We start from the raw sequence: 18,645 nt of genomic DNA, 5'->3' as shown, positions 1-18,645 counted from the left end.
CTAAGCAACGATGCATCAATATTAGATAGGGAAGAACTTGTCCTGCAGAACACTCATTATAATGCAACATCACATTCCATTTTGGAAGCACAGCTTCCACTGGGCTGAAATGCATCCATAAGTACCAAGCATTTCTGCAAAACAACTTTTGTCTAGTGCCAGGCTTCCAAAAAAAGAACACACTAGCCACTTCTCAAGTTTGATTTGCCTACACAGAAACTTTGTGACAGAGGCAGGGATAGTGTCCAGTTTTTGAGAACAATATTCAATTGCCTTAGCCTTGACTGTCTTTTTTTTCCTTCTTCTAGGGCTGGATGAATACTAGATTTTTCAGTATGATGATTGAAACAGAAAGAAAGAAAATTGGGAGGTAAGAGAATTCATTTGGGGATGATTTCAGGTCAAATTGAAGCAAACAAACAAATAATTTTGAAAGTTCCATTCACTCCCAATATCATCAAATCTGTAGTTCAGACTCAGCTGAAATTATTGGGTTTTTTGTTACGTAGCCCTTATATCTTCCTAGAATGTTTCCTCACAATAAGAATCCTTTACATCCTCTAAAATTCTCACCTTACTGAGGATAAAAGTACTTGCCAAAACAACTCAAATTTGAAATAGGCTTAACTTTCTTAAACCTCCATTTTCAATAAATATGCCGCTAAACCAAAATTGCTGTCTAACACCAATGTGGTCTCCTGACACTTCCACAGCAATCTCTTGATTTCAAAATGAAATTAAGTGGTCTCCTTACAGCCTTCTCCACTAAATTCCACAAATAGTTTGGTTGAGTTGAAGTGGGTGTCACTTGAAAAGCCCAACATGAGATTGTGTTGGGGAGCATGAGAATACTTTGGAGAAATATTATTTGCAGTTGCTATCTGCCCTTCTGAACACTGCAACCCAAACTCAGGTCATATTCTAATATGGATAAAGACACCTGTGCTGGCTAAACTGAAAAGCAAAATGGTATTTGACATGCCTTGAAATATGTTGATCTGAGAAGTCTGAATTAAAATTGTGCTCACATCCCTAATCTTAGCAATTTCTATTTCATAAGTACTTGAATTTCAAGAATCTACAAAGTGCTCCCAACATAACTATTTGTACAATTACAGTATTAAGTCAAATATCTGTCTGGCATGCTTTTCTTATCAAAGACTATAATCCTGTGTTTTTAAAATTATAAAATGAACTGTTTATGGAGAAGAAATGGACAAATTTACACCTCGTCATTATTTCTCATTTTTGCTACAATTATTAAGTTGCTTTGTTTTCTAACAAATGCCCCTGCTCTTTTATATGTGCTGGTTCAGTTTCCCAGGTCCACTTTATTTCTCTCATGACCCAGTTAACATAGGTCCTTTAACATGATAAACCCCTTTAGAAAGTCACTTTGCACAATACAAGTCTTGCAGGTTTATGTTTAATAGATTATATTGTCTATTTTTTTAACCTCAAAATGTCCTTTCAATATTTTCCTTCCAGTTATAATTATTACATTAGTTTCTTCATTATCTGTACTTATTGGCTTGCTTGTGACACATTATAGAGCGCTTTCAAAATGTAATTAGCCAAAGACTGAAAACACATACATATATATATTATTTAAAATAGAATCACAGGAAGTGTCACGCTGGGTTACAAAGCAGTCTGCCAAAACTGAAACTGGAATATTCTGATGATGGCAAACAATCATAAATACAAGAAATGACACTTCTGCAAAGAAAATGAAAATTATTATACAACATTCAGTGCAACACACAAGCATTTTTTCCCCAATATTTAAGCAGTTGACCAAACTCCCAAAAAGCTTACTTTCAGTTAGAGACTGGTTTTTCTTCGTACACTAAAATAGGTTTTTTATTTTTCTGTGACCAAGAACACTATCCCAGAGCAATTTGGTAAAAGAAATACCATGCTCAGTCCTATATTAGAATATAATAGCTAAGGGACAGAAGTACAGTTTAAATGGGAGGCAAAGATGTGTCTCACCTAACAAGTGCAACAGATTCATTATACTGAAAGTAAATGCATCCAGTTATCTATAAGAAAAAAATTATTCTTATTTATGTTAGTTGTATAATGAACCTGATTGTTCCATTTCTCCATATGCAAAATTTTGGTTGGAATATGTAGAAAGCTAGAAGTAATGAAGAAAATACTGAAAATACCTCATAAGTATTTGCCAGTTTTTTTCATATGCTGTCATCACTTCTACCTCTATTTTCACAAATTTTCATAACCATAATGTACCTTTCTCTCAGAAATATTCTAGTGTTAATCTCTGACATGCACTGCTGTGCCTACATACACAAAATTGTGGGAGCAAGGCCACAGTGGGAACATCTAATGGTGAAAGTATAGAGTAAAACAGCATTTGCAAGCAGTAACAGCAGCATGATCATTGAAAACACATCTGAGATGGTGACTGGGAGGACTGGTATCAGAAATCTGCCACCAGCAAGAAAGCAGCAGCAATGAGAAAGCCTTTGCTGTAAGTCAGAGCACACCTGCCCACTTCCTTACAGAATATCTCAAACTGGGCTGGGAGAGACAGAAAGGCTGCCTGTAAACAGAAAACTGATGAAAATACATTGTGATTCAGGAAATTGTTCTGGTAGTCTTGTAAAACAGAAAATAATTAGGTAAGTTCCTTGAATGATCTGTGAACAATCAAAAAAAAAAAAAGAAAAAATCATTTGTTCTGCAGACTTTTCATCATCTTTTTGTGAATAAGAAATTGTACAGGAGGAAAATATCAGCTGTCTTTTCTGCACTTTTGTCACTGATGCTATCTTATTCCACTGGCATGTGGACACTACAATTAGTAGTACAATATAGACCCTGACCACAAGATTCTGTTGGATATTGAGGGAACAAGCTCTCAGTGCATATCAGAATACAAGACCACCATTTCCACATGAAAAAGAGCAAGGCAGCACTTGCTGCTCTTTCTAGATTGAGGATATATTCGCACTGCCCACCCCATATTAATTCTCTGCTTTACTGGCACAACCTGGGCAAAGACAGCTACTACCCTGAGGATATGCATGGAAATCTCACAAGGTTTAACAAGACCAAGTACAAGGTGCTCCACCCGGGTTGGGGCAGCCTCTGATATCAACATAGACTTGGGATGAGCAGATTGAGGACAGCCCTGCCAGAAGGACTCAAGGACGTTGGTGGAGGAGAGGCTGGGCATGACCCAGCTGTGAGCACTCCCAGCCCAGAGAGCCAAACGTGTCCCGGGCTGCATCCAGAGCAGTGTGGGCAGCAGGGCAGGGAGGGGATTCTGCCCCTCTGCTCTGCTGAGAACCCACCTAGAGCACTGCATCCAGCTCTGGGCTCCCACCACAGGCAGCACATGGACCTGTTGGAGTGACTCCAGAGGAATTAATGGAGATGCTTAGAGGGATAGAGCACCTCTCCTATCAACAAAGGGTGAGAGAATTGGAATAGTTCAACCCAGAAAAGGTCAGGCTGACCTAATTGCAACCTTTCAGTACATGGAGGGAGCTTACAAGAAAGCTGGAGCAAGACTATTTACAAGATCGTGTAAACAGGACAAGGGGGAATTGATTCAAACTGAAAGTGTGGAGATTTGGATTAGACATAAGGAAGAAATTTTTTAATGTGAGGGGGGTGAAGGACTGGAATGGGCTGCCTGGAGTAGCTGGGGATGCCCCATTGCTGGAAGCATTCAAGGTCAGGCTGGATGGGAGTTTGAGCCACCTGGTCTAGAGGAAGTTGTTCCTGCATGTGGCAGGAGGGTTGGAACCTGACAATCTTTAAGGTCCCTTCCAATCCAAACCATCCTATGACTCTAAGACGTTTGTGCATTTTATTCTTACTGAATATGCCAGTATTTCATATCTAACAACCTAGTAAGTTCTTAAAAGTTCCAGAAAGGAGGCTACTTCCATAAAATAGCAGATTCCTACCTGTATGCTTCCCAAGCTCTGCAAGAGTGTCCTGGTACATGCTCAACATCTGATCACAGTGAGCAATTACACTTTTGCGCATGTTGTCCCAGTGAGGAGCAAGATCTCCCAGGTCTTTAAGTTCCTGATTCCTGTACCAAAAGGCAAAAAGAGAAGGCACTAATTCAGTCATTAATCCATTAAGATTCATCCAAATTAATCTAAAACAAGTTTGTTACAAAACATCAAGAACATTTCCTAGTTGAACGAAAATCTGTTTTCAGAATGTTGGTAAGATCTGCTTTTCATCTCTATTTTACAAGTACACAATAAAGAATGTCTATAGATAATGCAATAATTTTTGCATTCAAAATTCATCTGGTGTAAATGCAGTAACCTTCAAACTGAAATACTATTTATTTCATGGAGAAAAAAAGGTTTCCAGGCTCCAGAGTGCTGTGCTCAGAGCAAGTGATTTTTTGAAGAATTAAACACCATTGGAAAGAATACAAAGTCTGCTTTTCCCCCAAAACTTTCAGTAAAACTATTTTGATGCATTATTCTTTGGATACTTTCATACATACTTCATAAACATATTTCTAGCACTGTTTCTACAAAAGCCAGTTTAACCAACACAGCAGCCCTCACCACATTTCTTCAGCATTCAAAACAAAACATACACACACACACAAAAAAACCAACAGTAGTCCCCTAAAATGTCATGTCCAGCCTTACAGTGTACACCAGGTCAAAACAGCAGTGCTATGGTGACCAAACATGCCACCGGAAATCCAAAAGGAAATCCTTTAGTAAATTATCAGTTTTCCTGTACACTCCCGAGAGCTGACCTGAGTTAAATTGAGATAATTTGAATTTCCTGCACAAACAAGCTTAGTACCCCAAGCTTTCTGTTTGGTTTTCCCCCTTGCCAAGGAAGTTTCTCCTGTATCTATCCCAAAGCCAGTTTGTGGGACCTGCTTTTAAGGAAAAGCAAAGATCTTAAGTCAGTCTTCAAATATCCGAAATTGTGCAGGACAAGATATTTGCAACACAGCCAGTTTTCCTCATTTTCCTCAGAGCATCAAGAGGAGCATTTCACTGCAATTCTTAGATGTCCCCAAACAGGCTTCCAGAGGACAGTTCTTGAATACAGAAGAATTACAGAAGAAAAAGGAAAAATGGGGAAGAAGAGGTGGAAAGAGGGAAGAAAAGAGCAGTGAGCCTGCAGCACAGGAACAGAGTTCACTTATGTGAGCAGGCAATCTGACCATTAGTCAAAAAGTCTTAAAATTATTTCTTATACAGAATAGCCACACACTGGTACAGTGATGTTTTCCCCATCATTATTAGCTTTGCATTAATGTAAACAGTGTTAGTATAAGCTCCATAGGCATAACTCTGCTCCTGGTATAGATGACAATCAGAACCAAACAGATTGCACTGGAAACAGAATTAAAGTTTTTCATTTATACACATCCTTGAAAATATTAACATGGAAACAAATATTACAATACATGAACTTGTTGAGAGTTTATGTTAATGACCTGATTACTTTTTGCCATTTAATTGCTCCTGAAACTGAACCAATTCAACTTTCCTCCATCGATACAGACCAGCAATGTTGTAGCAATAAGAATAATATTCCATGAAAGGATAAACCTAACATTCTCAATGACCATTTTCCTTGCCAGTTTTTAGCAGCTTAACATGAGGTGTCCCTTTAAATTAAAATCTTGGGGCCTCCTTCTCAGAAAAGTATGTAGAATTTTTCAGGGTGTACAATTTTGTTTATGTGCAGTGATAATATTTTGGCCCTTAATATTTATGGTGTCTGATTTAATAGTTTAAGCAACAATGTTTGGACCTGACTGGCTTCCAAAACTTTAATACTCCTTCTGTACAGGAATAGAGTATTCTATCCATGAACTATATCCCTGCCTCATCTAAGCTTATGCCTAGAGCTGTTGGTCTCAAGCTGAAGTTAAAAAACAGCAGGAATAGAAACCTTTTATCTCAGACTAAAACATGCAACCAAACCCAAAAACTTGTTTAACTGGCTGACTATGAGTTAACTCCACTGACACCAACAGCAATGGGAAGGGGAAACTCAAATCCCTCAATACTAATTTTAATAGATTTTCAAGAAATATCAAATCCTGCCCCCATTACTGGTGACAAGGTTGGTATTTGTTTCTTCTAAGAAACACATACAAATCACTTAAATAAAAATTCAGCCTTCAATATGTCACAAAAAAAGACTCATCAACAATGCTTTAAGTAAGAGTACAGTGCGATAGCAATCTAGAGCATATGCAACAGGGAAACTTTAAAGAATATGTTTTATGATTTTTTTTTTTCATTTTAAAATACAGCAAAATCAAAACCATTAGAAAACAGGATTATATGACAGATATTTCCTCAGAAAGCAGCCTTGTTACACACTTTATATCTTTATTATTTTTTTTTCTAATGGAATTATAGAAGACAGATGATTTAAATAGGGTTTACATCTTGTGGGCGTTTTTACAGTTTGTCACTGCTGTTGTTGACTCAACGCAGTTCTGATTTATGAATGAAAAAAAGAAGTTGTCTTTTCTATATCTAAACTCCATCAACAATACTCTATAGTACTAAGCTTTATCATTATTACATGAAAAGTCTTTTCCAAAAGTAAACAGGGTGGAAAACACATAATATTTTTCATCTTTGAAAGTTTATAGTTCATACTAATACTCACAATTTTAGACATTTTTAATAATACTTTAATACTTTTATGATAAGTTATTTCACTGAATAACTTTAAAACCATGTTTCAAGCAGCAATTATGTCAAAGAGAAATTGTGCCTTAACCAAAAAAAAAAAAAAAATCATCTTTATAATGGATACTGGTTCTACAAAGGGCAAATCAGTTACTGATCCAACTTTCCAATGCATTCGTGCAACTTTGAATAGCTTGTCAACTGAACAGGAAGCTTAGAGCAAACTCTGTGTTATTAAAATAGAGCTATTTTTCATCTTATCCTCCCATCCCAAATCTTCTTCCAAAGTCTTTTCCAGATGATTGCTTTCATCACCGTGACAGATTTTGTCCTCTGCATCAACTTAAGCTCATCTTACAGAATGAAACCCAAGTTTTGTCTAGAGCTGTTTGTCTTTGGCTTGCTGTTCAGCTCCTCAGACTGCCTCCTGCACAGTCTTTTCTGTCACTGCCCAATGGAAACTCCACCCAAGGACATGTCTGAGCTCCCACTGTCCCCTGCCTTCGTTAATCAGCTACATTCTTTGATGGCCTTGACATCATCTTTGCCCATATCTAACCGAAATGTGGATGGAAACACTCTGTCCCATTCCTCATTCTCCACATTAAATATTAGCTAATTAGCTAATTTTTAAGTCTGTTTCGGTACATTCTGGTTTTTGCATGCATTATTTCCTTTGGTAGATTAATTATGTTCCACTAAGTCCATTATCAAGAAATGGCTGGGAACCCAAGGCTCAGATGAATATTCCATCTTTGATTTACCATCTCATGCTTTTTTATTTTTGAGAGCACCTCAGGTGCACGATTACAGTAAACCAATAAAAGTACCTGAAAGAGGCACAATGAATTTCCTGTGTGATTCATGTTGGCAATTTCTACTTAAAGAGCTCCTGCTTTGTGCCACACACTCTAATGACAGCAGTAACAGAAAAAGATTTGCTCATCATTTTAAATACAACAGCTTAGAGATCTGCAGGAAGCAAATTCAGTGCTAAAATACAACCCCTGGATTTCTGTAGGGAGCACTTTGAATGAGAGGTATGCATCATATTGCAAAATTATTTGGAGGAAGTCCCAGTATTGAAATCATGTTTCTAATGAACTTGTATCTGCAAAGCTACCACTGACAGTCCAGACACCACAGTGAAAACTTGTGGTCAGTGACAATAAACTAAAATAATGCAGAACATCAATAAGATATTAAGATCAGAAAGAGGAGTGAAAAGGGGGAAACCCCTCCAGGAATTTTCTTGGGTGTGATTACTCTGTCTCAGAAAAGGAAACAGCAGAAATAGCCACTTGCATCTTTGAGGACACAGCACAAATCCTGGCAAACTGAAAGAAATTTGACAAGATCAGTGCAATTAAAAAGAGATAATTAAGTGAGTATATGATAAAAGCACATAAAGCAAAAATGCCTTATGAAGACCAAGCAGCAATTTTTTATACATACAGCTTCAAAAATCCAGTGATGCAATTCCTAGTGAAGGAAACATGACAAATTTAGAACCTAAAAAATGAAGTGATTTTGGCCTCAATCAAGCAAAATTGGCTTCTGAAATCTACTTGCACAAAACACCAGAAGCAAAGAGCTTAGAAGGATTCAAAACAAGATGAGACATTTCTGCAGATTACACTTGCAAAACTTCTATAATATTATAACAGCATAAAAATTCGGAATATTTATCAAACAGCAGCTTCGGAGTAAATATACACCATAAGCTTGGGGATAAGACTCAATCATTCCTAAGTAAAGGGAGCTTAGAAGCTTCTTTCTGAGGAAAGGAGCACAAGAATTATGTTTTCCTAAAAAAGTTCACTTCAAAATGTATAGATAACCATTTAATCTTTTTTTTTTTTTTTTTTTTTAAGAACTGAAGCAGATAAAATTACTCTCATTTTTCTTTGCTACAAGATATGCTCCTGTGATATATAGGCAATCAACTCCAGACAAACAATGTAACATTCCCTCCAGAAATAAAATAATCATAGTTTTTTTTCACTCTATTGTTTCCAAAGCAGGCAAATAATTATTAAGGAGGAGTTAATCCCATCTGGGGAAACAAAAACAAAACAAAAGAATAAGAATAAAGGCATGTTTTTCTTTCTTTGCTAATAATTTTCTTTTAGAATCTCTTGGAAACAGTTGCCCTTTTTGTCTTCTTACAGAATTTGCCAAAGTAATTTCAGGTTTTGGTCAGCCTAACTTGACAGGCAACTAAAAACTATGATGTAGGGTGTGCTTACCTTTTGCAATGCCCTGAACAGCTGTTTAGAAACAAACAAATAAACAGAAAAAAGAAAAATACAAACAAAACAGACAAAAAAAAAATCCCACCAGGACTTTATGAGCAAACTACCAACCCCAAAAAAGGCAAAAAATACTTTTAAAAGTATTTAAAAGCCTGTTTCCCTATACTGTGTGGAGAATGGAGTGGGATTTGCGAAGCCACAATAAAGTTATACACCATTCCTAACAGCCGAAAAATCTGAGTTCCTTTTTGATTTCTATCCAGCACCATCCCCTTCTTATTATATAAAAGTGTAGACAATTTTTAAGCTAAATTCAACTTATTCCTCCCTTCCTGCCTCAAGACCATTCCTCTTCCATTCCTGCCTTAAATTCTTTCCCTGCTAAACTCTTTCCCTTCCTTGGATATTTTAATACTTGGATTTATCTTTCAAAACTTCAACATCTTCAAAGAGCATGATCATTTGGGGTTAATTGTATGATTTGCATTTAATAGCAGAGGATAATTCTCCTGCATCAGACAATTGCAGTCTCAAATTGCAAATTCAGTAATACTTAGAACTGTATCTGTGGAATTTATGCTAAATTATATTTTAGTAACTAGCAGTAGTGTCTAGAATTGTTTTAGGGTTTTTTTGTTTGGTTATTTTTCAATTTTGATTGTTTCACCAGAATACAGTGGAATCAGCTTAGGCCAATATTGCTTCAGTTCCATGATGTGAGCAAAACCATTTTACTTTCACAGTTTACATTTAAAATTTTATTTTCTTCTTTCAGCTTGGAGTCATATATGTTCAATTATTAATTGAACAATTACTCAACTATTTAAACGTTTTCCAGGTTTCTGTTTTCTTTTTTTCCCCTCAATTTATTAATCAGAATGCATTATTCCAAGTATTGAGTGAGGAACTCTATGACAAAAGCAACATCATAAAACTGTAAAAATTTTTTTTTAGTTACCCTAATGCCTTAAGTGACAGGAAGTGAGAAAATTTTTCACTTCAATTTTGCATTTTTTTTCACCATATCATGAGAGGCTCTCATCTGCTCAATGTGGACCTCTTAGGACATGCTGTGCACAAATATAACATCTGGGAATCTTAGCAGCCTCTGCTATCTGGTACTGAATGATTTCTCTGGAGTCTTAAAACCTGTGTGAATCTTGCAAAAAAAGCCTTCTCTGAGTGGGCAGTCTCAGTATAGAATGTAATAATAGAATACAGAATGTATAGAATTCTATAGATTCAGCACTGCTGAATTCTAAATAATGTTATGTAGAGATAACTGCCACAAAATAATCAAGTGATGTCACTCCATTCCAATGCAGTACAACTTTAAACACCCAAAATCAAAGTAAAATCCAGAAAATTTTACTTAGTCACCAATGAAAGCCCCTCTTAGACTTCCACAGAGGCCATATCTTACAAAATTGGTTGTGAACAGTGAAATCAAGAGGAGAGAAAATTATGCAGTGTTCAGTCCTTACAATATTTTATCCTTTAGTTTATAAATTAATGAGGTTTAAAACTGATCTTGTCCGATGAGGACAATTGTCCAAACACTGTTTGCAAAAGTCAAGCTACACTTATGTTCATATATTCCTTTATGCAGTTACTGATAACTACTGAGAGTAGGAAGATAAATGTTACACATCATTTTTGATGCATGATGAGGTAAATATTGCATTTCTATGTATTTCAGCAGCATTTTACTGACAGGTTTGGGAACTTTTTAAGTGTTGAAAACAAGGTACTTACAAGAAACAAATGGGAAAATCCTTATGGGGATAATCATAGTAAGAGTGCCTCTCTGAATGTGGTTGGTTCAAATATCTTCAAAAGTCATGGTAAGTTTACCCAAAACCACCTTCATTAAATCTTATCACCTCTTAGCAATACAACACTTTTGCAATGCCACTGCTCAAAAACAAGTAAAGTAAAGCAAAAACAAGTAAAGTCAAGTAAATACCAATATCCAAATGTCCAAAAAAAAAAAAAAAAATAAAAATCAAAGCCTACTCCCCACACATGGCATGTAACTGGCCTGGGGCTCCATTTCTCAATAGAAGTTGTGCAATAAGAGGAAGTAGAAAAATAATGTATTTTCCAGATAATCTGAACATCATCATTGTTGCAAATGTTACATGAAAGAAATAAAATGCAAAATTCATAGATTTCCACCAAAAAATAAAAAGCCTAGTGTTGATGGAACAGAACAGTCATTTCTGATGCAGGAGAAAGCTTGTGTGTGTGCTTTGTACTCTGAAGAGAGGATTTAAGTTCAGTAATTTATATTTGAAATTGGCTTATGAGTTGTGGTCATAAATTGCCAAATCCAAGTACAGGTGAAATTTCCTTTCAGCCAAATCTCTTGCTGTGCTCATCCAGTTACACTGGTTGCAGCTATAACTGCAAACTTCAATGATACAGGTCAACCAACTTTCTGAAACATTATTATAAGCTAAGACTTCCTATAATAATTAGGTTCAAAGAACCACTTGGCTAATCTTGCATGGTACATGTAAAATATCCGGACCAGATTTGTGTAAAGAAATAGTAAAAACAGCACAAATGACTCATTGGGACACCTCAAAGAGGAAAGAGAAATAATTTTGTACTAAAAACCAGCAAAGCAGATTGTATGACCCTTACTAGAACAATAAAAATTACCATATATCTCCTAGTAAAATTTCTTCCGGGGAGGTTTGAAAGATAAAATCTTTAATTCATGCATTTCTTAAAAACCATTATTTCATGCTGAAACCCAAAGTTAAATACCCTTAGAGGTTACACATTTCAAAGCATCATGTTGGTAAATGAAAGAGTTTGGTTAACGATGAACACTGGAGTTTTATCAAGAGATAAACAATCTTAACACCTGTGAGAAAAGGGAATTTAAACTACAATTTATAATGAATACTGAATAAGATTAACACTTACTTGTATATTTTTATAGGTAATTGCTTGAGACCTGACTATATTGAAGCCTCAATAAAAATGAAATTAAGCAGGCTAAGTATGATAAGAAGTGGCTTCTGAGACAAAAATATTTATCCCTTTATAGTAACTGGGGGAAGAAGACACAGAGAAGAATATTTCAGGAGAGAATAGCCTGAAGGTGGTGCAGTGTATGTTCTGTGTGAGCTCAACACTAATACAGCAGCACCCTCCTCACACGATTTACTAGATCAGAAGTGTAAGGACTCCACAAGAGCACATATCTTCACAATTGTTTTTAAAAGGAAAGCCCAGTCAAAGCTGAAACTCCAACCCACACACTTGTATGATGATAGATGACACAGATGCCTTTATTCCCACCATCTGCTAGTATTCTACGTGTTGTTGCTCCTTTCAGTTAGTCTTAACTTATCTCCTCCCTCAGACTATATCAATCACTTTGTCTCTCTTTCTTTCACACCCACTCTTTCAACTAGGCTTGAACAGCTCAACCACACTGGCAATCAGGAAAATCAGAAGCACTTATCCCAATCTTTTCTTCATTTTGGTGAAGAGAAAACCTCACCATGGTGATCTTTTACTAGGAATTTATCCAGGCAGGTGAATTCCATAATATGAAATAACAACAAGGGCTATTACTTGCATTGTGCCTTTGGAGAGAATAACACAGTAGCAGTAAAAGTGGTTGAAGTAATCCTCTAACATTTAAAAGGCATTTACCCGTGGGGCAAATGAAAATATGGGAAGAGCATGAACTGAGAGTCAGCATAATCTATTTTTATTGCTTACTAAAAAAAAAAACCTTGCACATAAGTATTCTCAAACAAGATGAGGTCATAAATGCCTAAACACAGCACTAAATGAATAGAATAAAGCATTATAGCAATTCATAGGATTTTTATAACCCATCATCACCATGCATAAGTATGTATCAGTCCACTGACTTTATTTAAATCAAGATTCCAGTCTCCCACATGCTGTTCTATTGGCATGAAAACATTACACAGAAGCAACAGATGGGGTGAACAAAAAAAAAATTTAAAAAAAAAAAAAAAAAAAAAAACAAAAAACAAGAAAACAACCTCTGTAAACCACAACAGGAAGGAACTGCCTGAAAGGGCACAGGATGGCTTTGGGATGCAGCACTAGGTCACAGCATTACTCTTAGACATGAGACCAGGTGTCTGTCCATCTATGTGTGAAGCAACTTTCATGAGGAAGGAAGCAATGTCTTCCACATCATCCATTACAATTGGAAAAAGAAGGCATTGTCTTCTGGGTAGCCCTGGACTACTTAAAATAAACAGGTTTCCCCAGATTTTATCAGCACAGCTTACAAGGATTCAAGGACAGACTGCCTTTTTAATCACTGCAAATGGGAAACTGGTTGTCCAAAGGATTTTGGGAGACCTGTGTTCCCTATTGTCCTTTTTCTCTAGGCCATACACATTGTACTGACTCTCAAATATCTCTCCTGGTTACAAGGCCAAACATGAACTAAGGTTTCCAACAAACATTACTTTGCTATCCTTTGCTTATGCCAACTAATTTAGATTAGCTAGAGGAATTCCATTTTTATCCTCATTGCTCCTTAAATCACTACAAATTCACTGTCATTTTCCACTGCATAATGTTTGTCTATGTTATTAAGTCTACCCAGACACATAGTCAAACTCACCACAGCGTTGTTCACACCCCTGTCATTTGCTGATTCTTTATAAAATATTAACGTTCCAGAATATTTATATTGTTAACCAAATGTTGGTGTTCACAGATTTAAAGTCATGACCACACTTTAGCACAGTTTATTGCTCAGAACTTACGAGGTCACTGAAGTCCTAAAAATTCTGAGCAGAGCGAAAGTGCCCATTTCATATTTCAAATTAATATTTTTTAGCTCATCATCTGCATGATTCCAAGTTAAAAAAAAAAAAATTAGTACTTACTATTGCTGCTGCTTCTTCCTTACCTTCTCATATCCTCCTTTATGTGCAGGTTTATTAGCTCTTTAGGAACATGGAAAGAGAGGGTAGTCTCAGCCATCTGTTCTCGGATCCGCATCCACTTGTTGTCAGAAGTAGGGAATCTATATAACTTACAGACTGGGTTTCTCAAAACTGCCAAGAGGAAAAAAAAATATCATTGCTGTACTGTGGTTATACAACTGAAAAGTTTTGACAGAAACATGCAAAAAATTATGCATTATTTTCCCCTTTGCTTACGAAATTAATTTTAGAACCATTAAAATTCTACTAAAAACATTTAAATTTTATTTCATTTTTATACTAGCATTTGGAGGACAAAGTATTACTAGTACATCAATAAATAATATTTTACCAGTAGAGTAGGTTACCATTGAATTTAGGTCTTCAGAGTAGTGAGAATGTAAATTAAACTCTCTTTTCTTACATTTCAGTTCAAGTTAGGAATTCACAAATGAACAATGAACTCAATATAGTCACCACCATTGCTTACCACCTGCCAGAACCATTCACAAGTGCAATAAATTGCAAAGGACTCAGAGTTCAACTGCATCTTCCCCTTGACATGCATACACAAGTCATTAACACAAATAGAAGGAGAGCTTCTACACGAAAGGAAACTTGTCCTTTGACCATATGAGAGTTACCATGATCCTTGATGTGGTCAAGAGACTGCCACTACATAGAAATAAATATAACAGTCCTGACAATATGTTACACACACAGTTTTCAGGTCACTGTTGTAACATGTCACGAGAAAATCACATTTCTTGGTATTTTGGAAGATTATGCTTAAAAGCCATCATGTTTCTTATTTTACAGTTTTCACTCGTTGGCTACATTTCCATTCAGATCATAGAATGATGCTGTATAATAAAGGTGGGAAATTGGGAAATTTCTACTCTTGCCACGCTCTTTGTTTCCAGAAAGAACAAACGGGGCAAAGCTGAGGAAGAAAAAGTTCTATTTAACTACTTTGATAAGCTAACATAGAGACAAATTACAGTCATTTAACACACATGTCCACAGCATTCTAACTAAGAACGACTTCGAACAGCCTTCCAAATCCTCCACTGGTACCTTTCTGTCAGCCTCCTGGAAAAAGCTGCCTTCCAGCAGGCTCCCATTGATCTGGTGCTGAGTGGTCTATAACTGAGAGGAATGCATTCCCCATGTGTGTGTGCTGTGGGGAAACTGCTGCTGTCAAAATGACAGCTACTAATAGACATTTCAATTCACAACTCCCTGACATCCTTAATGTTTATGTAGGCTGAATTATAGAGAATGAAACATAAAAGGTACACCAACTGCCTTGTCTATCTAAGCAATCAAGTTTTTTTAACAGAAACCCTTTAAGAAAGGCCTAAAAGAAGACCAGAGATTTAAATATACTGATAATAAACCCATTGCTGGCAACTCAAAGAAAGGAGCAATGTTGAAGTGGTTGTATTGCTCTGTATTCCCATCACTCTACTGAGATGTCTTTCATCTTTAGTCTTTGATGAAAAAGTGGAAGCCTTTACAGAGTGGTTTTGCCTTTAGTTATCAGTGATTTTACTTTCAAAAACTAAATTATGACTTAGTCTTATGAAATAAGCCAAAGAGATGCTTGAAATCTCTGACATATGAAAACCAGCAAGTTTTCTTCACTACTAATACCCAAAATATCTCAATGTTCAAACATTTTTCCACACACTTTTAGAGTTTAAGGATCCTCACCACACACATTTAACTACAGAAAAAAGCATCTCCAAGTCCTGTGCCTATGATAACTTTCACCAAGTGTTCAAGCTTTATTCCATCACTTGGTTAAAACATGCAACAATACATAGTTCCTATTTTCCTTCTCTTGTGCTCAGATTCCTGTAATCAATGAAATCAGTCTCATCAAGAATATTAACAGTTTCTGTCAATTCACAAAGGTGATACGTGGCACAAATCACCTCCCATTAACGAGGCAGGGAAAGCAAATTTCCAAATGTCAGGGAGAGCTCAGCAAACTAAGGGCTAAATCAGGTCAGGCCTTAAACAGAAAACTACCAACCAGATGATAATTTTGGGTTGGGTTTGAGTTTTTCTGTTATGCCCCCTGATCAGTAGGGAACAGGCTGGTACATATGACCAGGATATTTTAAATGATGATGCCCCAGATACAAAAGACTCTTTTTTTTATTTTTCCTTTTTTATATCTACTTACTAAGGAGTTTATCAAAGGATTTTTTTCCCAAGAATAGCCCTTAAATTCACACTCAGAATCTATTCCACTGAAAAATACACATTAATCTGTGAGACTACTAATGCAAATATGTAGCTGAAAAATCTCTTTCCTCCCATCTCCCCCGCCACTAGAACCACCACAAGGTAAAAAACAAACCCCAGAAAACCCATCAGAACTGCAGCAAGGGACAAAGAACACTGAAAATATGGATCCAAAGCTGTGACTTTTATTGTTGCTAGAATTATTAAACTCCTCTCTGGATACTAGCTGAATTTTCACATCTTTGATTCAGGTCTGAATTTCCAGGTGGGGAAAATCTCAAGAGTGTTGTAAGTTTTTTAAAGTGGTCAAATCGTATCTCCATGGGTTTAGGAAGATAATTTCATTCACAAACTCAGAAAAAAAAAACCTGGGAATTTTTACCAAAGAATCCAAATAATTCCAACATATATATGTACTGCTAAAGCTTAGGATGGTCAATAAAACCTGCATAGTACTTGATGATTTCCGTATAAACAGAACTACTGAAGGCATGTGACTCCATAAAAACCTCAGAAGTAGCTTCCTATCAACAATAATTAATTTCTAACTATATAACAATTTTCTAGAACAGAATTCTTCTAGAATGCATGTAAAAGCACCCAAACAATAAGAATGGCAAGACTAGAACTGGCTTTTATAAAAAGCAGTTATTAATAAAATTAGTGGAAGTTTCATAAACATGAAATCCTTCCTTTATTTAGATAGTAGTCATGAGAGGCATGAAAAAGAGTAAAATCCACATGAACTGCAGTGGTCAAAAACCAGAAAAACCTATTTTAAAAGCTTTTCTCTATAGCATCAAGCCAAAAGCCAATGCCATATATTTACCCATCCATATTTTTGGATATTGTCATTTTTAAATATGAAGACCTCTATGCCTTTCATTCCATGCAATATCCTTCACATTGCTCACCTTGAAAGTAGAATAAAAAAATAATAAAAGATTGAATACTCTGGTTTTATTTTCGCTCCTTATCGAACACAGATCAAAGCATATCTCTACCATATATTAATTTACCAACAGTGTTTCTATTTCTATCTTTCTTTGTAGCATAGGTATACAATGTGTATTACCTCAGGAATAATAATTACAGCTTTCTTAATTTTGCTTGATTTTAATTACTTTTTTCTCTTTTTTATTTAGAATGCAATTTGTTTACATGCAAACAACTGGCAAACTCGCCAGCATTATAAATAAATAACTGAATTTTGAGACGTAAATGCAGTCTCTTGGGGCATAGATGGAATAGTGATAAGGCTCTGAAATACACTGCTCATTCCCACTCACTCAATAAGCATCCCATAACTCACTGGAGGGCTGCAAGTTCCCTATCATAAGATTTAAATTTCAGAAGAATGCCAGCGTGCTTCTATGCCTGCAGGCTTAAGGATTCACAGAGGGGTATTTTTTTCAGTTTCATCATTTTGAAGGCCTGATAAACAACAAGAAACAGAAAGTACCAGAAAGCTTTACAACATATAAACATGTACTAAATATGCATGTATATGGAGTGTGTACTGTTCTGGGGGTAGTTCTGTATGAACACGGCAGGGAAAGCAGTGCAGGCATGGTTGATGTTATCAGGTTTTTTGATACTTCTGCACAGGTACCCATATGAGAAATCCAGTCTGTCTCCAGGCAACACAGAGAGCCTTAATCCACAGGAAGCCCAGTCACGGAGGCATGCTGGGCAAGAATTCTGATGGGTTGGGGAAAAAGGCTGACAGTATAAAAGGAGAGCTAGCGTTTTTCTAAGAAAAGAAATCAGGAATTCAATAAAAAGAGTGGCAGTGGCAAAACCTGGAACCAGTGCCGGGTGTCAGCAGGAAAGCGGAGGCAATGCTGGATGAGAAGAGAAAGTCACAAGTACAGGAAACAGACTGAAGAGTAATTATTTATCAGAACAAACTTCCTGTGAGTGCGAACTCTTTCCAATATCCTGCATGCTGTCATTTCTTGCATGTGCACCTGCAGTTCTGCTCTTTCCCCTCAATTCTTTTAAAAAAAATCCCTAAAAAATGACAACAACAACAAAAAAGCTTTCCATGGTATGTTTGACTTTATAAACCCTAGTAGTGTTGGGAGGGGGTTGGCTTTATATTGTGTTTATATATGTGAATAATAAATGTGAAAAAAACTCTCTAGATACACTACAGGATCACATGCAAATATTCTTAACAAATGGATCTAGAATTCAATACTCCTAAAACCAACATCTACCTTGGAAGTTACAACAAAATACTTTCACAACCTACAGCACTCTCCCACACAAAAGAAGCCAGCAAAACCCCCAATCAAGCCCACACAATGGAGGCAACAAATGGAAAAAAACCAGCCGTGAATCAATATGGTTCTCTGAACAGAAATGTCATTTCTTCAAGTCCCACTAATCTAGAAGACGTACAGAATTAGAATCAAGACTGCACTGAGCTAGACCAACTGACCCACTGAGCTAGCCTTCAACTGGCTCTGCATCTCATCTCCAAGGAAAACCATAAATAGATATCTA

At 36.3% G+C, this 18,645-nt stretch overlaps 1 protein-coding gene across 1 annotated transcript in view; it reads right to left on the bottom strand.

Annotated features, from left to right (window-relative positions):
- Nucleotides 1-18,645, bottom strand: part of INPP4B (inositol polyphosphate-4-phosphatase type II B) — a 252,322-nt gene that overhangs the window by 82,101 nt on the left and 151,576 nt on the right. Inside the window, 2 exon segments of the mRNA XM_062493100.1 lie at nucleotides 3,945-4,075; nucleotides 13,863-14,010. Coding sequence (XP_062349084.1) covers nucleotides 3,945-4,075; nucleotides 13,863-14,010 — 279 coding nt within the window.

The sequence above is a fragment of the Cinclus cinclus genome, chromosome 5 (assembly GCF_963662255.1).
Source record: "Cinclus cinclus chromosome 5, bCinCin1.1, whole genome shotgun sequence".
Classification (NCBI taxonomy): domain Eukaryota; kingdom Metazoa; phylum Chordata; class Aves; order Passeriformes; family Cinclidae; genus Cinclus; species Cinclus cinclus.
This window is presented reverse-complemented; position numbering and strand designations above follow the sequence as displayed.